General features: G+C 44.6%; 1 protein-coding gene across 3 annotated transcripts in view; it reads left to right on the plus strand.

Moving 5' to 3' along the window:
- Dlc1 (DLC1 Rho GTPase activating protein) overlaps positions 1 to 25,466 on the plus strand; it is a 384,088-nt gene that overhangs the window by 336,286 nt on the left and 22,336 nt on the right. For 2 of the 3 annotated variants that reach the window (XM_055593391.1, XM_055593392.1), the window contains 2 exons: positions 19,909 to 19,980; positions 24,238 to 24,319. In XM_055593391.1, the coding sequence (XP_055449366.1) occupies positions 19,909 to 19,980; positions 24,238 to 24,319 (154 nt within the window). Of the gene's footprint in view, positions 1 to 6,675; positions 7,035 to 19,908; positions 19,981 to 24,237; positions 24,320 to 25,466 lie in introns of those variants that run through there. The other variant, XM_055593393.1, reaches the window with a different exon arrangement.

Below are 25,466 nucleotides of genomic sequence, written 5' to 3' on the forward strand. Positions count from 1 at the left end.
TCCATATTTGTAAACAAAAATAAAATATTGCTTGCTTCTAAAATGATGTAGCCCATCCCCAGAAGTTGGGGAAATTGGGGCTACAAGCTCAAAAAGAATTAAAATCATAGGGTGCTAACAGAATGGACAATTGAAGCCTGCAGTTAACTTGGTTAATTTGGTGGGAAAGCAGCCTAGTTGCTCACATGGAGTTAAAAAATGATTGCCATTTCTGTCTGCCATTTTCTTGATTTTTGTACGGCCAGAGGCCACATGAAAGAACCAGACTCATTTTGGCAAAGATCAAATGAAATCGGGGTGTGGCAGAGGCACGAGCCAGTGTGTCACTGTTGGTTTCTCATCTCTGCCATTGTTAGCACTGAGGCCTCAGGCTAAGCCTCAGCTGAGCCTTTGGATAAACCAGACTTTCAAATAAATTCTACTGTAAATAGGCTGAGTATCCCAGGAAAGCCTGCTCACTGAAGTATTAGATCCAGATCAAGAAGTCAGTGTGCCCTGACCTTCCACTGAATGAGCATCCCGTAACTCCACTTAGGAGGGTGGAGCAAGGGAGCCCGAGTTCAAGGGCCATCTTGCTCAGTGTAGTGAGACCACGCTTTTTGTTTTGTTCTGTTTTGCTTTGCTTTGTTTCACGTGAAAAGAAGGCTAAAAATAGAGCTCAAGAGAAGAGTGTTTGTCTGCGTCCAATCTCTATTATCTCAGTAATTAAAAAAGAAAAAAGAAAAGAAAGAGAATTCTACTGGTCTCTGCAAGTTTGTCTGTCCCTACTTAGCCCTCAAGAAACTTCCCCTCCGGATTCACTCTTGATATTCACCTTTATTTCCTGTGACCTTTCTCTGGCTTTAATAAATGCTTGTTTGAATGTTAAATGTGGGCTGGGTCATAGTTTGGTTTAAGTGATTATCTAAAAGGTAGATTCATATCATTTGTGAAAGAGTCTCTCTGTACCCCTCATTAATAATCTAAAGATGTTTCCAGAAGAATAAGTTAGCCTGCCCCAGACTCTGAATGTGAATTGTCTGAAAGTTCTAACAACAGATCTAGTAGAATAAGGCAGCTATTCCCAGTTGAGTTTAGGAAGCAGAAACTTTTTCACTGCCCAGCTCCTTTCTCCCTCTCCCCTTCTGTCCTACAGCTTTAGCATGTGTGTTTTGAAAACATCTGAAAAAGCTAAATATCAGTAAGGGGAAGTCAGGAAGATCACAAACTGGGGTTACTGAAGCTAAAAAAAAAAAAAAAAAAAAAAAAAAGAAAGAAAGAAAAAAAAAAAAAGAAAAAAGTACATGTGTATTTCAGGACAGCTATTGGCTCTCAAATGAAATTATGTCCCCTAACTGAAAACTGCTAACATTATTTTCAGTATTTTTTCCTTTGTCAATATTTCTCCTTTGAGCATTGCAAATCAAAATTATTTTCTCCAGTCATTTCACAATGTTCCATTGAGCGCAAATTACATTACAACATTTTCCAAGCACAGAAGAGTCTTCTAGTCCTAAGGGAGGTAAAGAAATTTCCAGAGATTATTTGGCTTCTGTCACTAGATCAGAGGTTTAAGCTAATTGCCCCAGGGATAAATGAAGCCCAAAGTTGAAATTGCTCGGGATAGATTCAGTTTTTCTTTTGTTTGTTTGTTTTTAATTAGTTTCCAGCATCTAAACAGTGGAAACTTTGACATAAATATACATAAATGGAGTTGGTGGTATAGCTCAGTGGTGGAGGGCTTGCCTGGCATACAGAGGCAATTGGTTTGATTATTAGCATAACAAAGAAAGCAAAGGAAAGGAGGAGGGAAAGAGGATAGAGCTTTTGAAGATCTACCCAGTGCATTGGGGTTGTTCTGTTAGCAGAAGCCAAACAGCAAGTACTGGACCTGCTGGATGTGGGCGCTGGGAACCCAATTCAGGTTCTCTGCAAGAGCAGTGTGTGCTTTTAAAGGCCGAGATGTCTGTCTAGCCCCTGGCAGCTCTCCTTTTAGTGGGTCCCCAGGCAACATACTTTGCTCTGTTCCGCTGGGGCTCGCCTCACCAGCATCACACTTAGGCCTTTCAAGTTGTATTTTGTTTTTAACAAGTGATGATGGGATGAAACACAAGAGGGTGTCCTTGGACAGCATCAATAATATCTAATTTCAATCATTAAGATAGTGTAGGAACCCATAATCATAAAGAATGGCTCTTTTAGTCAGCTATGTAATATAGGAGTTAGCTATGAGGTTTTTCTTTTTTTGGTAATTCCACAGTCAGCAGGAAATAAACCCAGATAGAGATTGCTGGGGTGCTGCTGTGGATAGCCTTGGAGCAGCTGATACTTGCCTCAGAAATGAATAGTATGGGTGGTTATAAAAAACACACACAAACAACAACAACAAACAACAGTGTACCTCTACAAAACCTAATTTAGTTTGTAGAGGAATTTTTTTTTCTTTGTGTGTGTGTGTGTGTGTGTGTGTGTGTGATATGTGTACGTATGTGTTTGTGCACACACACCTGTATAAGTGTCCAGAGGTCAGAAGTCAGTGGCAGGTGTTTTCCTTGGTTATTTTCTCCCGTGGTGAGCTAGAACTGGTTGTAGCCAGCAAGCTCCAGGGATTCTCCAGTCTCCCGGTGCCGTGGTTACGATCAGGCTCCCTTCTTCTGTCTTTTTTATCTGGATGCTGGGACTCCTAAGCAGGTCTTCATACTTGTGCTGAGCCATCTCCCCAGCTCTTGCAGTGGATATCTGTATGAAAAAGCTTTCAGTGACAGTGACTGCTGGCTCAGGGAAAATGTGGTTGTCTCCTGCATGGCAAAGCTTGTCTCTCCGAGCCCACTGCTTAAGACCCAGATCTCAGTTGATGCGGCTCAGCAGACAAATGCAGTTTAAGGCCAGCTGCTCTAGACAGACACATGAAGCCTGTGGTAATGAGTGGAAGGCTAAGTGAGCAGAAAGGACCCTGGGCTGCGGTTCAGCATCCTCTCTCATCTAGTAAACAGCATTGTCTGTCCATACACTCTTGATGGCTTTGCCAGCCCTCCTCTTGTCCACAAAGGTGAAAGTTGAGGCTTTGTACTTCATTGTTTTCATTTTCTTCTGGGCATGTAAAATAGGAATTTCTTGTTCAAATTTGATGTCCCATTTAATAAGATAGTGGTCTACCAAATCTATGGCTTCCTTCCTGGTCCATGGATCCAAACCACCACTGATGGAAAACATGCTGGTCCAGGTGAATCAGGCACATGATCCAGTTACCTGAGAGGTCCAGGCAGGAGAATGAGAAGTTCAAAGTCTCCCAGGACTACCAAGTGAGTTCAAGGACAGCCTGGACAACTTAGTAAGAATATTTTTTTTTATTAATGAATGAATGAATTCACTTTACATCTCGATCGTATCCCCCTTCTGCCTCTCCTCCCCTTCCCCCTCTCTCTACCTCTTCTCCCCTCTCCTTTCTACTATTCCTTAGAAAAGGGGAGCCTCCTGCTATCCAGTTACTTCAGCTTATGAAGTCACACCAGGACAGAGCATGTCCTCTTCTCCTGTGACCTGGTGAGGCATCCCCTCAAGGGAAGAGTGATCAAAAGCAGGTAACAGAGTCCATGTCAGAGACAGCCCCTACTCCCCTTACTAGGAGACCCACATGAAGCCTGATCTGTCCATTGGCTATATCTATGTCTAGGGCCTAGGCCAAGTCCATGCATGGTCCTTGGTTGGTGCTTCAGTTTCTGAAAGCCACCCTGGGCCCTGGTTAGTTGTCTCTGTTTGTCTTTTTATAGAGCTCATATCATTTCCAGGTCCTTCTATCCATCACCTAACTTTTCCATCAGACTTCCAATACTTTGCCCAGTGTTTGGCTCTGAGTCTTGACATCTGTTTGGATCCACTGCTGGGTGTAGCCTCTCAGAAGACAATTTTCCTAGGCACCTGTCTGTGAGCATAGCAGAGTATCGTTAATAGTGTCAGGGGTTGGTTCTCTCCCATGTAGGTCTCAGGTTGGGCCAGGCATTGGTTGGACATTCCCTCCATCTCTACCCTATCTTTATCCCTACCCATCTTGTAGGCAAGGTAAATTTTAGGTTGAAGTTGTTGTGGGTAGGTTGGTGTTCCCCTCCCACCACTAGGAGTCCTCACTAGTTAGAGGGTGTCCTCTTCAGTCTCTATTACCCCTGTTACTAGGATGCTCCGCTGGAGTCACCCCCATATCCTCCCAGAAGCCTGTCCTGTCGTAGGTCTCCAGCTTGTCACAGAGATGCCTCCACCCATAGTTCCTCTTCTCTCTAAAGGCCCTCTGTCTTTGGTGCCCCTGCTCTTACCTGGTCTGATCTCTACCTTCATTTCTCTCTGGGCTTTTTCTCCTACTTTGTTTCTTCGCTTCAATGAACTACTTCCATTGTCTATTCTACTTCCCCTTCTGAGTGAGATTTTTGCATCCTCCCTTGGGCCCTTCTTGTTACTTATCTTCTTTGGCCTATGAATTGCAGAGTGTTTATCCTGCAATATATGGCTACAATCCACTGATGACTACATACCATGCTTAGTATGAACGAATCTTAGTGAAAAGTTTAGAAAGTGCTTAGAGGCCTATGAAAGAGTTCAGTAGGTAAACACACCTGTCATGTGTGGTAGGGTTTTTTGTTTGTTTGTTTTGTTTTGTTTTCCAACTCAAGACAAGTTAGAGTTATCTGAGAAGAGGGAACCTCAACTCAGAAAATACCTCAATCAGATTGGCATATGTGTTAGCCTGTGAGACATTTTCTTGATTAGTGAGTGATTGATGAAAGAGGGACCAGGTTACGGTGGTATACCTACTGAGCAGGTATTCTTGGATTACATAATCAGGCAGGCTGAGCCAGCCATGGACAGTTCAGTAAACACCATTCATCCATGGCTTCTGCTGTAGTTGCTGTTTCTGTGTTCCTGCCTTAATTTCCTACCTTGATGGAGTGAAAGTTACAAGATGAGATAACTACTTTCTTCCCCTAAGTTGTTTTATCTATCACAGCAACAGAGAAGCAAACGAAGGTACCACACAAGCCTGATGACTTGAATTTCATCCTTCATACTCATGTAAAAGTGGAAGGAGAAATAAACACAGAGTTGTGCTCTGACCTCCCCATAGCACCATGGCATCTGCATGCACCCGTATGTACATTCATCACACATGATTAATAATAATAATAATTTTTAATTAAAAGTAGGTTCTGGGGATAAGGATAGAGCTTAGTAGTAGAGCACTTGACTAGCTCTCCCCTAAATTCAATATCCAGGAATGCAAAAACAAAATATTTGGAGGAAAAACCCCTATCTATAACGCAAATCTACAGTGTTAACATTGTGTTACATATTCTAAAAAATTATCAATAATCTAATAATTATTCAAAAACATGTAGGAAAAAGTATATGTTATATGCAAATCCTATGTGATTTAGAATGAGGGGCTTGCACATTCAGAGAAGTGAGTACAAGAAGGAAATGCTAACTCTGGATGTATTCACAGTTCCTTCAGAATCCCCACTTTGGAGGACAACTCCATTTTGGGGGTTATTCAGGTCTTCACTTCGGGACCCTCATTTCAATCTACCCTCCCTCTCACCCTCATTGTTTCCCACCACTCCAGCATCTCTCGTTTAGACCTACTTTAAGAATAAACTTTTCCCCAATTCTATTGCCTAGTTTGCCTTACGGCTCTCAACCAACAGACGACATATTTTCCACGCATTTATTTTGCTTATTGTATAGCTTCCCTAGAAAGAAGCCAGCTACTAAACGACAGGGATGTTGGTCTTTTGCTGGCTGCTGTATACTCCAGTGGAGAAACCATTTGGCTCATGGTAAATGCTCTCTTGGTACCAAATGAATGAGTCTCCGTCCGTTAAGGTAAAACGCATAAAGCACCAATTTACTCCAAAGCAAATTTCCATGAAGATTGCTGTGGACTTCTAAACGCCTTACTCTGATTAGATTCTGTTGCGAGTTTCAAAATGGGGCTTCTTATGATATGTGGAGCCGCCAAATAAGCTTCCTGGGGATCAACTGAGTCTTTGGCGGGGGGGTAAGGGGGAAGTCACCATCAGAGATCACAAATCCGCAGGCTGAGGCCAGCCAATGAGCAGTCCTAGGTGCTGTGACCATAGTCCAAATATCAGTCAGAAATATATGCCCAGGAGGTATACTGACTCTCCCCATGAGCTGGGAAGACAGCAGTATTTAATACTCACATTCCCTATTTGCTCTAGAGGGCTTTAGCAAGGAATGGGTATCCCAAAGATCAGGTACTTCTTTTCCCCATTTTCTGATCAAGACACTGGATCTTTCCTTACCTTCCCACTGCCCCCACCATCACCGCAATTTTTTTGTGATGTCAACCGGAGTGACAGTCTTCGCGTTCTCAGAACCACCCAGGAAAAGACAGGGGGGAAATCAGCGTGAGGCGCGGACCTCTGCACCCAGCGGATGCCTCCAGGCTTTTGCCTTTACCCTAGAGGCCAGTAGTTGGCGACTTTTAGGCGCTTGCCGCGGCGCCACAGAAGTGCAGACCCTGGGAAAACATTCCAGGAAAGGGCGGAGGAGGCATGGGGCGGGACCTGAGCTGCTTGGGGGCGGGGCCTGGCGTGCGGTGGGCGGGGCCAGAGCACAGCCCGAGGCCACAACGTGGGCCCCGCCCGTGGGGGCGGGCTCAGTGGGAGGGCGCGGCCCGGAGGGCGCGCGGAGAGCAGAGCGCTGTGTCGGGCGGCTGGAGGGCGGTGCGCTCCGGGCTGGGCCATGGCTGGGCGTCCTTGCAGCGGGAGCCGCGGCTCCCCAGCTTCGTGCCCTGCTCCCTGAGAGCGCTCCCTCTGCGGTCGCAATCAAAACCCACGAGTTTGCCCGAGCCGGGGCGAAGCGTAAGAAAGCCACGAACCAGGATGCGCTGACGACCCCGCGGGCTCGCGTCCAGGGTGCCACCGTGGGTCCCGGCGTGGGATCCCGATTGCTTCGGGCCGCCTCGACGTTCCCAGTGCGCTCCCGCAGCCCCGCGCCGACCTTGATGTGTAGAGACAAGCCGGACACCATGATCCTAACACGTAAGAAGGACTTGTGCCCTGTCGGAGGAGGTCTAGCCGGGGTCAGCTGCTGAGGGGATCGGCCGAGGAGGATTTGTCACCCGGCTCTGCCAAGTCCTAGGAGTGGTTGTGTGTTTTGACACGCTTGCCGAGGAGTCGCCCCAGGCTCTGGATAGCAGAACGCGTGCGTCCGAGCAGCTGGCGTTAGAGTTTGGAGAGGGAGGTTTTAACATCGGGTCACGTCCCTCGGCCATGTATTGCCTGGGGACTGCAGACCGGCGTCCTGGTGACTTAGATTCGTTTTATTCCTAGAAGCTGGCCTGGGGCAGCGAGGGGCGAGTAACCGCTTTTCGGCTTTGCTGGGAGAGACTTGTCCCCGTGTCCTCTTGCTGTTCTGTACCTTAGAAGTTCCAAATCGGCCTTGTCTCCCCAAGAATGCGTTATTTAAGGGGCTGTGTAGCCTGTCGCTGTACTTTGGGGAAAAACGTTTTCTTAACGTTGTTTCAGACGCGTTTACCCGAAGTGTTCGATCCTTTTGTTGTTTGTTTTAAACTCTGGGAGTCACTGAGCCTGGGCGGGCTAACTCAGGGTTGGTCCTTAGTCACCCCCAACCCCCATCGCACGTGGGGTTTCGGACTGGGAACTCGGAGCTTTCCCGCTGTGTGGGGTGGTTGGATGTGGTTCCTGAAAAGCCCACACCCTTGGCGTGGGAGGAAGAGCCCATGAGCTGGGGAAAGGAAGGAAGCGCGTCTACAGGCCTGAGGGTTTCTTTTTTCTTTTTGTATGGTGGAGACTAGCGTCTTGGACTAGTGCCCCTCCCTGTGCCCCTGTCCCCTCCTCCAGTGTCAGGAGCTGAGAGCCTTTGATCCTTCTTAAGGGTTGCTCCCTGAGCAGCAGCCCACCCTGTCGGGGTAGTTTTCTGTCTCTGCGAATCATTTCAGCGCGTGGCCTTTGGTGTGAGCTGGGATGCTGGAAAAGCCGAGTTCGGGATCAGCACCCCGCGAGTTGCGCCAACCTGGAAGGTGGCACAGCCTCACTGTGCAGTCCCAACCCTCCGTAGTAACTGTTGACACAAGTGAAACTTGTGAGGATCAAAGAAACTAGGACACGACAGCCTAGCAGGGTGACAGATACTGAAATTCACTCTGTTCCCAAATTATGCTAATAGCTATAAGGGAAACCCTACAGTCATTAATCTGTGCAGTAGAGAAGGAAAAAAAAATTATTGCTCCATCCGGTTTTGCTTTCAGTGAGGCTTTTTACACCCAACGTGGTCACAAATGGGTTCGTTCTCGGGAGTCAGAGGTTGTTTCAAGCTGTGGCTGGTGATTCGGAGGAATGCAGCCTAGGCACGGCCATCCATTACCAAAAGATTCGTGGGGGTGGCATATGTGACGCATTTGAGTAGAAGGAAGGAAAAAAAAAAAATCAGGCTTTGGAGAAGGCAGAATGCCCAGTCTCAAATTACATTTTTTTTTTTAACCCTGCAAAATTCTGTCTGCTGAAGAGATGAGGGAAAATAATAGCCCGGCGGACTGTAGCCCTCCGAATGTAAACCTATCAGCGGCTGCAAGAGGGTGACTAATTTTGCTTCCATCTGGACTGCAGGCTGGTCCTCTGCGGGATAATTTGCTGACCATAAGGGTGGAATTAATGGACGCACCCAGTGCCATCTTGGCATGCAGATTGCAGCAGATGGTCAGAGCGGTGCCCTGCAAGGCGGCAGCCCCCCCCCCCCCAGAAGAGCCAGAGTCCTGAGGAACGAGTGTCAAATGGTTAGCAGATGTGCCTTCAGAAGTTATTTCAAGATATTTCCTGAGAAAATGTTGGAGATTGCCTGTATTCGCTTTTATTGAGGCTTGCCAGATTTGCAGCGTGCCCCTAGCCTGGGTGGGTAATTTTTTTCATCAGTACCACTGTTTCAAGTGAAGCTCAACAGACAGACTTTTCTCCAGCTGTTTTTTTTTTTTTTTTTCCGAAGTTTGCTTTTGACAAATTGACTTTACTTTCTTGTGAGCTGAGTGACACCCTTCTCAAAACAGGCAAGAAGTTCAGGAACCAGGAGCTGACTTTTTTTCTCCAAGCCATAGAATCTGCAATCTGGATATGTGGTCTTTAGCTTAAATCTTTGTGCCCTGGAGTAAATGAGAAACGTGGTTTCAGTGACTTGTATTCTCATTTTCCCTACTCCCCCGCCCCCAGACGGGGTTTCTCTGTGTAGCCTTGGCTTTCCTAGACTGGCTTTGTAGACCAGGCTGGCCTCGAACTCACGGAGATCCTCCTGCCTCTGTCTCCCAGCAAGCTGGGATCAGAGGCGTGTGCCACCATGCCCTGCTCTTTTCCTTACTTTTGTAGATCTAAAGAGTGAAAATGATGGGTAAACTGTTTCAGACTTTAATAGTTTTTTTTTTTTTTTTTTATTGTGGAATACATGCAAGACAGTTTGCCCATCTGCCTTTGTTCTCCATTGTACTTAAAAAAAAAAAAAAAAACAAAGACCAGTAGACAAGGATCGATTTGTTATGGCCAAAGCAAGGTGAATAAAGTGAGTTTTAAAGTGCTCCCACTCTTAACTCGAAGAAGTGATGTGGGTGGTAGAGGGGACAGGAGGGACTCATGCAAGACACTTCCAATCCGAGGCTTGGTGAGGCTCCAGGAGGTGGCTTCAAATGCAAAAATTAGTACTTGGGTTTCCCTGGCTGTCCCTGTGGAGATTTTAAAGCATGATGCAGTGTTTAAATGAGAAGGGCATTTTTATGAGTTAGTCGAGTAAATACTCAATTTGAAAATATTCAAGGCAGGGTGATTTGGTCCAGAAGAATTGGGGGCATCCAGAGTACAGTGAGTGAAGTGAATGGGACTCTTGAAGAGAGCCTTGTTCTGGACAGGATGGGCCAGTATTGTAAACACGAGTTTCTCATGCTTAACTCCCTTTCCTAGCAACAGGAAGACGGAAATGAGGCCATGTAAAAAAAAGAAAAAGGAAAAAAAAAAGTCCTAAAGGGCTCCAGACAATACTTGATCCACCCTTACTGTTCACCCTGTACAGCCAGAAGACCTGCAAAAGTAAAAATAACTTCAGATGTTTCCGCTTCCTCCCTGGATATTACCAAACCAGTGCAGGCTGATGGCCCCCTGTTGTACAGAGGGCATCAGAGCACAACCTAGCCCAGGTGCCTAGACTCCAGGCAAGCCAAACAAAGAAGGAGAAAGGTGGCTGTCATTTTTAACGTTTTTGCAGGCCAGTGATACAGTGACATGTTCTAGAGCCCATGGCAGAGAATTATAATAGTACCTGAACATAGCTGTCTCCCTGAGTCTTGGTGTGCTTGGGTTTTTATCCATCTATAAAAAGTTCCCTCCCGTGTGGTCAAGGTCAAGTTTAAAAGGCCAGTTTATGAAGAGTTAATGTCTACCCTGGCTTGAAAAACACAAGCCCACACTCAACAGGCCTGTGAAACGAGAGGAAAAAAATGGGTTTTGGAACAGACCTTTCACAGCTGTCCCTATTTCTGAGCCTGGCCATTGCAGAGTTAAGTATCTTTGAAGGGAGGCCATGCAGGAGGGTTACAATTTGTTTTATAGGAACATGTTAGTGCTGTGAATGTGTGCAATCAGTGTTTTCTTTCAGTCTCAAGTTACACTAGTCCTCATTTATCCTTGGGGAATATGTTTCAAGACCCCAGTGAGTTCCTGAAACCATAGACAATACCCATTTTTATATGTACCCTGTTTTTTTTCTTTTCATAAATACATTTCCATGATAAAATTCATAAATTAAGACACAGTTAAAGATTCACAGTAGGAACAATAAAATAGGACAATTGAAGCAATTAGCCATCGTAGAAGTTACTGAGGACTTATATTTCATACTTTCATTTATTTGAATTGACGTTTAGGCGGAGCTCCCCCCCCTCCCCCCCTGTTGTAGTGTTGTAGTGGGACACTCAGTTGATGTGAAAAGGGTAGATTTCCCGCTGGGGAGGTCTGTCTGTCAGCCTACGGCTGTCTGTCAACACTTCTCCCTTAGGTGGGCCACTCTGTTATTCTTGAGGATTACGGTGGTGATCAATGATAAGGGGCGGAGAGCCTTCCTGGGGACAGTTAATTGCATGTCTCTGCCTTGACCTTTTCTGTACTAGCCGTTTCTTGCCATCCAAAGTAGTGGTAGACAGGAAAACAGCTCTGCACGTTCAGCTTCTGTGCTATTGTGGACCGGCACGGTCAAGAGTCAAGCTGAGCCTTGCAAAGACTGCCTGCTCAGGTATCTGCCCTCTTAGAGGGTGTGATGTGATTGCAGCCAAGCAGATGGCGACAAGGGCTTCTACCCTCCCAGAAAGGCCCAGAATACCACATTGAGAGAGTCTAACCGCCACTGCACCGAGCAATGCTTTCTCCGGTGAGCGCGCTGGGAAATTCATTTCTAAAAGAAATGAATGATATGCTAGATATCAGGGAAAGTAGTTGAATGGCATCTTGCAGAATTTCTGCCTGCTGCAAGTAAGGGCTTTTGGGCACTGCAGGTGAACTGTGGCACTCCAAGCCACCGTAATGGAAAGCTTTCTCTTCTTCAGGCTCCCCCGGTTTTGTTATGTTAGTAGATTTAGGTTTGTATGTCTGTCTCTTGGTGGCGTTTTTAGGTCAGCCTCTCCCCGAGTAAAGGAAAAGTCAAAAGGTAATGGAAGGGTGAGCTCTGTGAGCTGGGCCCTCCGTTGTCTTTGACACCTCCCACCCACATCTTGATCTCTCACCCGTGTGTGAGTGTCCTGCAGAGAGACCTGGAAGTCACTTCCTGATTCTTGTCACAAAGGCGCCTTCCTTGTCCTGTAGGAGTCTCCAAAGGATGTCCAAGGGACAAAAGTTTTCCACACCCTGAGGTTGTGGCACTCCCAGGCTCACCATACTTAGGAAGCCAGTGAGGAAAAAAAAAGAGTTTGGAGTGAAGCTCTGTGACCCAGGTGTGGGTGTTCCCTGCTGCCTCAATGTCTGTCCCCTTTGTTACACTCAGGTGACAAATCTAGAATATTTTCTCCTGTCTGGATAAAGCAGAGAGAGGCCTCGTAGGAGAGCCAGTGTCCACTGAATTCCCCGTTTTAAACCAAACTGTAAGACATGGAAAGGGGATTTTGTGTGATGCTAGCTCCTCTGTGAAAGTCAGAGCAAGGGAAATTCCAGAACTTTGCAAAGGCATCCTTGAAAAGCCTGTCCCCTGCTGAGGGCCAGCTGAAGTACTTCAGTGTTCAAGGTCACAGTCAATGACGTGGCACCACAGACCCCTTCCTGCTCGTGTGTGTAAACAGACAGGGAGGGCCACAAACTGGGGACTCAGAGGTCCTTTTAGGGAATTGAGTAGATGGATATGGGTTAAATTTCATTAAGTAATTTTAAAGAAAATGGTTTCTTAATTCATCTGGGAGATAGGAATAGGTTTCTTCTTCTTTTTTTTTTTTTTTTTTCATGGTACGTAAATGATTGTGTGAGGGTTGGGATATACCACTCTTTTCTCTCCCCTGTGTAACTTTGATCATTGGACCACCAAACACTCAACCCAAACAAAAAACCAGCATGTCAAACTGAAAAGGCATTTTTGCTTGAGGTCAGACTAAAGGAAGAGGCAAACTTTTATTAACCGGTATTTGCCACATTCTATTTTCATTGGTCTTCCATAAAACATAGCATCATATTTCATTCCTTTCTCAGTTTTTCTTTTCTCTTTTCTATCAGAAAGAGCTAAAATAGAGGTGAGGCAGAACTGTCTTTCGTGACTTCTGCTGCTCTGTTTCCATTGGAATTCCTTGCTATCCTCTTTGTCTCTAATTTCAGGTTTAGGTAGCAGCATCCTGATTTTCTGAGTTTTGTGTTCACTGTTCTATTCGTCCTGGAGGACCCTGGGGCAAAAGACTGGATGAGGGAGCTGGGCTTTGCGGAATACATAAATTTTACTGACCTACAGAGGAAAACAATTGATGTGTAAACCAGCCTTTCAGTGCAGAGATGGGGCGGACTCTGGGACTGTAAGCCGGTATTTGACCGTCCTTGAGTGTTAAAAGGAAATTGTATCCTCAAGACGTGTGTCACCGTTTAGAAAATGGAAGCTGTGTAAAATAGGCACCTAAAGCTATGTCACTTTCTTTCTTGAAATTGTTTTAATATATGTAGTTAGCACCCTAAGACCTACTCCAAGCTATTTTCCTTAGTGTATAATCTGAAGACCTTAGTTATTTGATACAGAATCCTAGGAATACATAAATGTATGTGCATTGATTGAATGATGGATGGGGTGGTGTCCTAATGGTATTTTTTTTTCTCTTTTCTTAATTGCCATCGAAAGTAATGGGGCTTTTCAGTGGTGTTTTCATCATGTAACATAAAAGCAGAACTGTGGGGTGGTCAGGGCTGTGAGGGGGTTGGCAGAGGTCTGTCTTTGTCTCACCCTAGACTGACGTGAAATAGAGGAGATGTTGCTGCATCTATCTCCTTAATGGTCCACCCCCCCCTATTCCCCCCCCCTCAGTGTGACCTCCTCACCCTGGAGTGCAGGTGCCAGTTTTTGATTAGCTGGGAGAAATTTTCTATTCCTGGAAATGAGGTACCTCGGTGTGGAGACTAGAGTTCCTGACAGCCCCGTCACTGGGGAGCTCACATCAACACAGAACAACAGACAGCAGTGATGGGAACTGCTGGGCCTTGCCTGGTTTGAGTGGTAAAAAGCAGTACTTTGCAAATGCTTGTGCAAAGGCATCCCCAAAGGAAATTTCACTTGATGTAATTTCTGCATTGCTGAAGTGTCATCCCCGGTGCTTAATCCCAGGTGGAGGCTTTCGGGGTGTCTCCGTGGAGTTTTCCTTCCTTCAGAGTAAAGCCCTTTATTAAGTTGTCAACACATCACATGGCTAAAGTGGCTTCTTTATTCCTCTCCTTAAATTATTTCTAGGAATATTCTCTCCTAGAAAGCAGCATACCTCTCTCCAAATCTTCAGCAGATGGAATGGGGGGGGGGGAGCAGTCAGCAAGAAAACGCCCAGGCTTCCATTGTTTTAACTGGTACTGAGAGAGCCTGGTGAGTAATTTAAGTGAGCGCTCCAAGCCATGGAATTGAAATGGGCAAGAAGCTCTCTGGCCTGGGGACACCATCTGGTGCCTCTGAATTTGAGCAGATTGTCCAGACTCTGGGCCAGCTCCCGTCTAACAGGAAAGGTCCCACACGCAAGCCAGCACCCTGCTCCCTGCCTCCCCAGGAGTCAGAATGTCACAGGAGAAAGAAAACTTTAAAGCAACCCCCCCCCGAAAATATATATGTATGTATATTTTCAGAAGTTTTCTGTAGACTAGAGGGTTTCTGTGAAAATCAAACTTAGTTAGGGGTCTGTGGACCCATGCATAAGCAAGTATTGGAGGTACTGTGTTCTCTTTATTATGAGTATAACCTTCGTGAAACAAATCAAAGCATTGCTTCATTAAAACGCAGTTAATACGTCTTGGCGATACAAGCATCAAGACATGTACACAACGTTGGGAAATAGTTCAAAAACAGTATCTAGTGCCAATACTCTTAAAGGAGTGAGGATTGTAGAAATTAACAGAAAGAGAATATGCACAGGAGAAGGGACAGTGGGCAGAAAGGAAATACCAGAGGCAAAAGTTACCTGTAACTGTTACCTGAAACTTCAGGTTTTCATGTACATACACACACACACACACACACACACACACACACACACATATATATATATACATATTACATACATGCATACATCCATACATGCATGTGTATAACAGGTGAAACTGTAAAATGAATTTCCTGCTGTAGTTGTTAATCAAAATTAAGATTACTGGGCTGAAAATTAAATGGAGGTCTGTTTATACAGTTACTTATTTATTGAGGGACCACAGTGCCACAAGAGTCCTGGGGAGTCTGGGGGGACATCAGTGAACAAAATGGACAGATTTCCCCTTACACAGAAGGGACACCGAATGTCAACAGTGCATGTTGTGGAAGAATGGAAAGTACGGAGAGTGGGAAGGAGTGGGTTGGAGGACAACAGAGAGGCTGGGTCAACTGGAGGGGAGGAAGGGGGTGGGGTGGGAGTGAGTGTAGGTGGGGTGTCGTCAGCTGCCTGCCCTCACAAGATCCTGTTAGGACTTTCTGCTGGGAAGTGGGTCTCGATGCTGCTGACTTAACAAATCACTTGGGACTTCCCAAACACCCAGGCCTGAGAAGAGCTCTTGAGAAACTAAGTGATTCTGAGACAAGGGCAGAGGGTCATCGGGCCCCCTCTATTGGCGGGGTGGGGGGGGTATGTCCGAGGCATGCCTTTCCACCAGGCTTCCTGCTTGGCAGGAACTTGGGGCTTTGATTATCCTTGAAGATAGCTGGCAGCTCACCTAGTTCAGAAAGTAAAGACTGCACAATGGAGAAGATGCAGGCTGGCTTGCTTCACTTCATGTCCCACGGTGAAATCGATTTGGGCCTGCCTAAAGCCCAGACTGAGTGATTGCCCTCTCTCCCAGAAGCTTCCAGAATATGTGCCGTAGATGTTTGGAATTTTCTTCTAGGCACCTGAGGGTAGGAATGCAGCTTAAATGCTCTCAGAATCTTCCCTGTGATTAGATAACATTGGAGTTTAATAAATATCAAGTCAGTATTCTATGGGGCTTGGGCCTAGTAGAAATTCATTTTACATAGATAACTCCTGATAGCTGGCCTTCGGCGTTTGTGTGTGTTTAACGCTTATTTTTATAGTTGTCAAGTGAAAGTTCTAAGTCTGTCTTTGAAGAAATTAAAATATTAATGAACTTTTTTCCTTTGAGTTTTTAAGGTGAATATACACGTGGTTCTAGGTTACAAAGGAAAGTGTTTTGGGGTGTACCTGAATTAAGGGGGAAGTTGGTGGGGTGAAGAAAGGGGCATTGATTGGAATCTGGGGAGAGAACACAGGCCCTGGGCCTGAGAGGTCCCAGGAACTGAGAGAGCTTGCATTAGGAGGCTTTTCAAGAACTGAAAAGACAGGCAGAGGCCCAGTTAGTGCTCAAGGACTTTTCTGAGGGGTTTGGATTGTAACTCTGAGAAAGTCAGAGTTGAACAGTTCTTGGCAGAGATGGGATATAAGGAACGATGTGGTTGGTGGAAAGCCGGCTAGGTTGTCCATGGACCTTGTTAAGGTTGAGGACCTGGAGTGGTTTACCAAAGATTCCTCAAAGGAAGAATCCAGAACAAAACAATATACCAGGTCCTAGAATACACTGGTGGCTAGGGAGTGACATTACTATGGGGAGGTGTTGGGTGACTCCCAGGGGAGTCAGCCCTGCTTACAGTACGCTTACATTGCTTGGAGAGCTTTTATAAAAAAAGGTGTCCATGCTGTTGACTGGATGGTCTTTGGCCTTTGTAGAAAGTCCCCCAAGGCAGTGCTACCACCATTCAGGCATGAGAGTCACTGTGATCCCTGATGTTTTACTACCTCTCTGTCTTTGTGGACCAGATGCTTCTCCAGATGACCCACCCATGAGCCACACCCACGAAGGGAAGGTGGGCAGTTACTAAAGCCATTGTGTGCATCACTGACCTCCTTGACCTAGTGGAGAGGCTGGATAAACTGACCCTTTCCTCCCTTTTGAAGGAATCTGTGTCATCCAGGGGCAGGAGTGAATCTTGATTTGGATTTGAAAGCTCCGCTTGCCTGCCCATAGCTAGGACAGCTCTCTGTCCCTGTGAACCTTTGCCCACACATACGTCTTTTTTCAGGACTTCCAAGGAGTTGGGGGAAAATGCTTATGATTTTTTGTAGCATTCCCTGATTTCTTAGCATTTCTTTGAAGAAACATGTGTTATGGCATGCAATGAGCGTATTGGGAAAGAAGTAAAGAAATCCACCATGGAAATATTGCAGCCCACTTAAACTTGTGGGCTGTCCCTTGACCTGCTTGGATTGGCAGAGTTCAGTAGTGGAATGACTGGCTCAGAGAGCGTCAGCAGACTTATTGTTAGAGTGTAGTGGAAAAAGGAAGGGTCATCCCAGCTAGCCAGGAAATGTGTAAATATGGGCTAAGGGCTCCCAGCCGTGCATAAAGGATCTCTACACTCATCTTGTGTGCAGAACTGTGAATGACCAATGACTAAGCTGCTTCCAAGAAAAATTTCCTGTTTCCTCCTTAACGTGTTTGTTGCTTTTGCTTAGCAGAACGCTTGTCTACAAGTTTCACTGTGCTGCCATTGTACTTTCAAGTGTCTGGTGGCCTTTCTGTTTTAAAAACATCATCCTCGCTGCTCTCATACTACTCAGCCGCACTCAAGGAAAAGGTCTATCCTTAGAGCCAGGTAGATGTGTGCAGCAGGGGCAGATGCTAAGGTGACTGGCTCACAGTATATGGTGCTCTTTGATTGTGTGTGTGTGTGTGTGTGTGTGTGTGTATCTGTACATATGCACACGCCGTGGTATGTTTAGGTCATGTTAGGTCCTGGTATGGCATAGGTCAGAGTACAGGTTTCAGAAATTCATCCTCTCTCTCTCCTCCATGGGCTCTGGGATCAAACTTTCGTAATCAGGCTTGTACAAGAATACTGTTAACCCACCCAGGTATCTCTCTGGCTCTTTTTCAATATCGTAATCTTTTTTCATTGCTACATTTCCCCCAAAGGAAAAGTCTACTCTACACAAAGAAACTAACATTCTGCTGGGTAGGGTCTTTCAGAGCCCTTCTGTGGTAGGCTCCTGTCCTGTTTTCTGTTTCCTCCCTCTTCCCATGTCTATCCTGTTTGACTTTCTGAAGGAGGATTGAGCATCTTACCCAGGGTCCTCCTTCTTGCTTAGCTTCTTTAGGTATACAGATTTTAATATTTTATCCTATATTATGTGTCTAATATCTACTTATAAATGAGTATATACCATGTGTATCTTTCTGCTTCTGGGATACCTTACTCAGGATGATCTTTGTCGAAGCAGATGCTGAGACCCATAGTCAAACTTTGGGCAGAGTGCAGGGAATCTTATGAAAGAAGGGGGAGACAGAAAGACTTGGAGGAGACAGAAGCTCCACAAGGAACTAAAACATCTGTCCCTTGATTTTAGTTTAACAGAACTAAAAAATCTGGGCCCAGAGGTCTTTTCTGAGACTGATACTCTAAACAAGGACCATGCATGGAGATAACCTAGAACCCCTGCACAGCTGTAGCCCATGGCAGCTCGGTGCCCAAGTGGGTTCCCTAGTATGGGGAACAGGGACTGTTTCTGAGGTGAACTAGGTGACTGGCTCTTTGATCACCTCTCCTGAGGGGTACAGCCTTGCAGAGCCACAGAAGAAGACAGTGCAGCCAGTCCTGATGAGACCTGATAGGCTAGGGTCAGATGGAAGGGGAGGAGGGGCATGGGAAGAGAAGAGGAAGCGAGGGTGGGACTGGGAGAGAATGAGGGAGAAGGCTACAGCTCAGATACAAAGCGAATAAATTGAGATAGATAGATAGATAGATAGATAGATAGATAGATAGATAGATAGATGAGAAAAATTAAAAATGAAAAAGAAAAAGACTGAAAAAGACTGGAGTCAGGTAATCCGCATCTGTATACCATACCCAATGCGAGCAGTGAAGTCCCTCTACTATGCTTTAATACCCCTCTGGGCTCTTCCCTGTCAGGTCTTGAGTTTAGTAATCCTACTTTTATCTCTACTGGAATGATTCATACAAGCACTGCTTATCATGCAGTTTAATAACAACAGTCCAGTGTCGTCCTTATTTCAGTTTGGGTATTAACTAGCTTGGAAAAAAATCACATCTTTGTTTTTACCTTGGTGTGTGCCCAAGTAATGATAGTCTTACTTGCCTTAATGAATTAAGGGTTTTAGAAGTTACTCTTCTTGAAAGGACAAATTAAAAAAACTGGGATGGTGTGTGGAAACCTTAAAGTTAGTAGATAAAAGAAATATGTATGTATTTGTAATAGTGGTCCCCAGACTGACATCTGGCTCAGTGAAGATGGGAATCTGGGATTGATTAAGCAGTGTTGAGACGTCTGTAAAGAAGTGAATAGCCCTAAATAGCTAAGCACTCTTAACAGCCTGAAGAAGGTAGGAAGAGGAGTTGAAAGGAATATTCTTTGTGCAAACACAGAAACTAATTAACGTGTCCGGGACCTCCTCTGTGAGTCAGTTTTAACAGGATTGTAAATACGTGCTCGAGTGAGTTTTAACACAGTGTGTCAGTTGCTCTTGGCCTCTCTGTTTATCAATACTATCTACAACATGTTTAACCACAGGGAAGGGGGCCCTTTATTAGGCATTTAGCCTGCCAAGAGGCTGGGAGTCCGTGACTTTCGTGCCCTCAGTTTCTTGAGGCAGCCTGGGTCTCTCTCTACTGATGAGTACGCTTGCTCCTAAAGGCTGTTAAAATGCCCGGGCCACTGGTGTCACCAGGCTGTAACTGTTCTCAGTCAGGTTCTACCCTAGGGTGTAAGGGTGTATCTATCTGGTGGGGTTTTGTTGAAGCAGAAACTAATGAGCCTTGTTAGGCCGTTTGAATTTCAAATAAGTCATTCAGCCTGGTCTGTGCATTGTTTTTGGATGTATGTCTAGAAGTAGCATAGAGTAACCTAATGCTGGGACCCCATTTGAGGTTTGTTTGTTTGTCTTGATTTCTGCAGCACTAGGGATCAAACCCAGGGCCTTGCTTGTGACTACACCACTGAGTTACAACCCCAGCCCCTTCAGTTATGACTGAAATGATGTATAAAATGTAAGCCATTTGGTATCAAGTGGACCTTTCGTTGGTTCATTTGTCTGTCGGTATATGTTGCTTTATGGAAGTTGTATTTTACATGTCTGATAGGATCAGTTTATTAATACAGGAAAACCACACAGGGGAGTAATGTGGCTAACAAATCTGTCTTCTGTTTGTCTCTAGAAATTGAAGCCAAGGAAGCTTGTGATTGGCTGAGGGTAACTGGTTTCCCCCAGTATGCACAGCTTTATGAAGGTAAGACAAAAATGCCTTCTTATTTTAAGCCAGCTTAGTCACAGTACTGAGTTCATGAACAGTGCTGATCTAGGAGTTACTTGAAGACATTTTGTCACTTAGTTAAGTATTTCTTTTTTTTTTATTTTTTAATAAAACAATGGCATAAGTACACAAGGCTCCCACCATTCAAAACAAGAAAAACTAGACCCTTGATAATAATGGAGTGGTCTTGTCCCTCTGCAAAGAGTAACCTGTGTCCTGAAAATTCTCTATTGGTTTTCGTGTTCTTATTTTCTGTAATTTTATTAAAGTTCTTGAAAGGTATACTTTGTGTAACATCTAGCTAGCTTTTTTTTTTTTTTAAAGAGGAAAAATGGTATTATGTAGAGTTAATTTGCCCATGTAATGTTATATTAAGATTCCTCTACCCTGTGTGTTCCCATAGCTTATTTTCATTGACCTCTATATAATACTCCATCAAATGGATTGAAGATCATTCTGTCGGTTATCTGTACTCTAGTTGGTGGGCATCTCAGTTGTTTTATTTTTATAACTGTTAATTTGAACATAGGTGGTGCCTATGTTTTGTAATACATGTTTTGTAATAATTTAACTTGCACGAGCCTAGAAATAAGGTTTCTTCGTAATGAAGGGCCCTGCACATGGAGGAATGCTGTTTGCAGGCTGGCTTTCTCAGATAGATTCCCCTAGACCATCTGCCTAACTGTGGCCCCACCCACAGTAAGTTTGGACCCTCCCATGTCAGTCATTAACTAAGAAAATGCCAAATGCACTTGCCTATAGGCCAGTTTGATAGATTTCTCAGTTGTGGTTCTCTTTTCCTAGAAGACCCTGGCCTGTGTCAACTTGACAGGGTACTGGGGACAAACAAAGAACAGTTGCAGCTAACTCATTCTCCAAGGCTCTGGTTCCCCAGGCTGACATCATGTACACTGCATCTATTGAGATGGATTAGCCCATTTACTCAAATGGGAGACCTAGTATTCATACATGAATTCATTTCATAGTGATGGCAGCTTTAAAATAGTGAACTCCGTTAATAGACAATTTTCTTTTCTTTGAAGAGTTACATTTTTATTTATTATTTAAAATGTTTATGTAATATATTTTGATCTTGTTTTCTCCTCCCAGAACTCCTCCCAGATCCTACTCACTTCACTTAATGGTTTCTCTGTGTCTGTCTGTCTGTCTGTCTGTCTGTCTCTCTCTCTCTCTCTCTCTCTGTTGATACAAATAAACTCTTTCTGACTCCTATAGGGCTCCCTGAACCCTTAGGGGAGGGATTTGATGGAGATATCCCAGTTAAGGCTAAGTGGTCCAAGGTTTCTCACTCTCTGACTAATGTTTAGCTGTGAGTCTTTGTATTTATTTTCATCTGCTGCAGAAGGAAGTTTGCCTGATGATCACTGAGAACAGCAGCACTGAGTACAGCAGAATGTCATTAGAAGTCATTTTGCTGCTACAGGGTTTGTTTGTTTGTTTGTTTGTTTGGTTGGTTGGTTGGTTGCCTCTGTTTTATTTTAAGATCACTAGTATTTGGTTTTACCCAAGCTCCCCAGGCTCTCTAGCCTCAGATTCTTGGCCACAACCAGGCAGTGTAAGGTATGGTTCCATTTCATGCAATGGGTCTTACGTCAAATCAGATCTTGGTTGGTTACTCCTATAAGCTTTGTGCCACTATTGCCCTAGCCATCTTGCAAGCAGGAAGATCAAAGGATTTGTGGCAAGATAGGCATTTATGTTTCTCTTTTGGTGTTGTGTAGAGTACCTTCTTGTACTAGAATGCAGGGGTGAAGGCTCTCATTTTATAGATAATTTTCAAGTACAATGAGGTGACTTGTGGAATGATTCCTAACCTAAGATACATAGTCTTTCTTCTGGTAGTACCCAGTGATTATTTACTTTTACGTTCTGAAATAGATTACTGTCCCTTGATTTCACAGCATATCTGCAATTTCTTCTTGTTTTATTTTGGTTTTCAACACTACACTTAACATGGTAAAATTGGTTACCTTCAGATAGAACTTCTAACCTATTAAAAGGCCTATTTGGAGGTAGAAGCAGGAACAGCACTTGTTGCTTTTCTAATTTACAGCTCTCCTGGAGATAAAGATAATTGGATTCACAGTGGCTGGACCTTTGGTATCCTCTTTAAGAATTAAGTTTCCTTCAATCATGTCCTTTTGGGGTGTTGATTTGCTGCGGGGACCTTCTTGTGCCTGTTGGTTTTGGTATATCCAATTTCCAGCCCCTGTCTTACTTTCAAGGTTCTAAAATGCAGGCTCCATTTTCCTGGGTGATATCTGGGATCTCCCACACCTGCCCAGGTCATTGGAAGCATAGGCTGACTCTGGGATGTGCCATGCCGTCCGTGTCCCTGGCCAGGTGAACAAGCCGTACATGTTCAGAGGCATAGTAGCACACAGATCCCCGCATCTTCCAATTTGCTCCATTTGTTGCCTGGCTATTTGCACTTCCTGCCTCTGAACTTCCAACTTCCAGGTTGGGTTCAAGACCATTTCTTCTACCATCACTAAACCATTATCTTTTAAAGACTATTTCCTTCAGAACACAGTCTGAGCAAGTAAGAGAAAACTGAACTCTTGAATTCCTCACACTCATCACTGGATGTTTTTGTTATAAAACAGAATTGTTCATTTGGATCAGAAAAGTGACCTTAGTCCAGTCCAGCACAGTAAGTTAGAGTGTCTAAAATTACATCATTGCTTTTTCACACAGGCAAGGAAGTAATACTTCATATTTGCATTTATAGATTTCATTCTATTTACTACCTTAAATTATATTCTTTTATTTGGGCTGATTGTTTAATGAAGTCTGAGTTCCTAAAGGCTGGGCCATGTGCTCCTGGATCTGTTCAGTAATTTGAATTCTACTGGAAAGGCCATTTATCAACATTAATAGCTGAGCTGCATAAGAGGATACCTTGCTTTTCTACCTTGCTTTTGTCATGTTTCCATCATTCCTGGGCGTCTTTCTTCTTCCTGCTCTGCCAGGATTTCACTGTAATTATGGCTGGTCTGAAACTTCTGTGTATACCATTCTGGCTTGAAATTCACAGAGATCTACCTGCCTCTGCTGTGATTAAAGGCCTGTACATGTCTGGTAATTGAAGAGACTTTTATTTCAAAAGCTGGAACCCAAGAAGCTATTTAATTTTTTCTTTTATTTTCAATTAACGTGTGTGTGTGTGTGTGTGTGTGTGTAGCATGGAATATCATTATATTACATGTATATAATATGTAGTAATCAGGACAGAGTAATTGGCATAGCTGTAATTATGATTATTGCTTTGTCTGGGGGAGCATTCAGTATCCTCTCTCGACTAGTCATTTGGGAAAAGACAATCATGGTCACTCATAGGCATCTTATTAACACAACATGGTATTAGAAGTTATTCCTCTTCACCAACTTCCTTTCTGAACCCTTTCACCATCCCTCCCTCCACCACCCTTTCCACCCCCCACCCCCATAGACCTCCACAATCCCAGGCTTGTCGTCACTGTTTCACTGTCTCTGGGAATCTTTTCAGGCAGTACCGAGGAGGAAGTTCTTCCAGCTTTCAGGCTGTTGCAAGTGGGTCATTGTTCTGAGAGAGCTGGACTCATACAGATGTGGGGGCTTGGCCGCCATTGTTTTACTGTAGGTTTAGGGTTAGTCCTTTGTTTTACTGGGCAGTAAAAGCCCCTTGGTCACCGTAGGGAAATGCTAATATTTGTTTTAAAATAGCATATCTTAAATTCTCTGCAATGTATCCTATCATGCAAATAGACTCATCTCTCCAGCTGCCCCTTGCCATTGTTCCCTGAATCTTTCCAGGCCTCAGTGCTGTTTTGTTTTTGCTTCTGCTTTTGTTTTTCTCCCCCCCCCCCCCCCCCCCCCGTTCCCTGATGACGTGTGAGCAAGGACATTTTTTTAAAGCCACATTACAAAGGAGACTTCTTATACTGGATTCATTCTGGCTTAAATTATAACTTAGAACAGGTGTTTACTGCCTGCTAATTAGTTTGAAGGAGGAAAGTGAATGGAACCACTTCTGTGGCAGAGGAGGAACCTTGGAGTTTCTAAACTTCTTTAGAGCTGGTTTAGACCACACATGGGCTCTGCAGCTTCGTGTGCCCACATAGCTTGTTAGGGATCCTGTGAACAATAGATGCTCAGCACATTGTCAAAGGAGGCTACTGTGTCAGGCTCCTAGGAATTCCACAAATGTTCTTGTTTGTGTTCTTCTTACAGATCTCCTGTTTCCCATTGATATTTCCCTGGTCAAGAGAGAACATGATTTCTTGGACAGAGATGCCATCGAAGCTCTCTGCAGGTAAACTGACACTTTCTTTCAGAAACATGGTACTTTTATCTTAGCAAAGGCAGGTAGATCTGAGTTCAAGGCCAGCCTGGTCTACAGAGTGAGTTCCAGGGCTACACAGAGAGACACTGTATGGGGGGGGGAGAGAAAGAGAGAGAGAAAGAGGGAGAAAGAAAGAAAGAAGGAAGGAAGGAAGGAAGGAAGGAAGAAAGAAAGAAAGAAAGAAAGAAAGAAAGAAAGAAAGAAAGAAAGAAAGAAAGAAAGAAAAAGAAAGAAAGAAAGGCTAGTCATCTCTCAGCCTTGGTTTGCTTTCTACTTAATCCACGTGAGGTCTTCGATTATCAAATGATAAGAGTGATTTCTATTACTGTGCTATAGACCATTTGAAGAACACTAAAGTAAAATGCTGTTATGTAATAGTATGACCGACATAGCATCCACACTGTCTTTGGAGACCCCTTAGGTAGCACTGGCCCATATTTTGCTGCCATTTGATAGCAAAAGCAGCAAACTCTCTGGTGGTTTGGAAATGCGGCTTTTGGGAAGAATTCATGGATCTGCCCACAGGCACCATGAAGGAGTCAAAGCTGCCACTGTATTGAGTGGGGTGAGACAGTCACGGGGGCGGGGCTAGGCCTTAGTACAGCCAGTCAGGGCTGTCATCTGAATTCCAAGGAGGCTCCTCAGGACCTCCAGCCGCCCCAGGTAGGGTGACGACAGGATTAAATAGGCTGTAAACCCGCTGCACAGTCCCCCATGTATAGGAGACAGGCAGTAAACCAGCATTGATGTGAGCTGAGAATAAAGCTGTCAGAGGTCCTGTTCAGGGTGCTGGTTGCTCTCCAGGCTAAGAAGCAGCTTGTGGGGTTTAGAGAAGTGAACGTAATAAAAACCTGAGGCTACATGGGCCTCAGATAATCCTTTCAAACCCTGGATAACATTTTTATTCACCTCCCATTATTCATCCCTTTGTAGTTTTCTCAAACCTCGAAGCCTTCATAGCCCCGTTCTGAGGAGAATATATATATACAGGCAGAATTCACATGTTGATATGATTCTAAAGTTAAAATCTTTTCATTTCCATGAGTTCTAAAAGACCTTGATTCTTTACGTGTGTGTGTGTGTGTGTGTGTGTGTGTGTGTGTGTGTGTGTGTGTGT

The sequence above is a fragment of the Psammomys obesus genome, unplaced genomic scaffold, assembly GCF_907164565.1.
Source record: "Psammomys obesus unplaced genomic scaffold, mPsaObe1.curated_primary_1811, whole genome shotgun sequence".
NCBI classification, from domain to species: domain Eukaryota; kingdom Metazoa; phylum Chordata; class Mammalia; order Rodentia; family Muridae; genus Psammomys; species Psammomys obesus.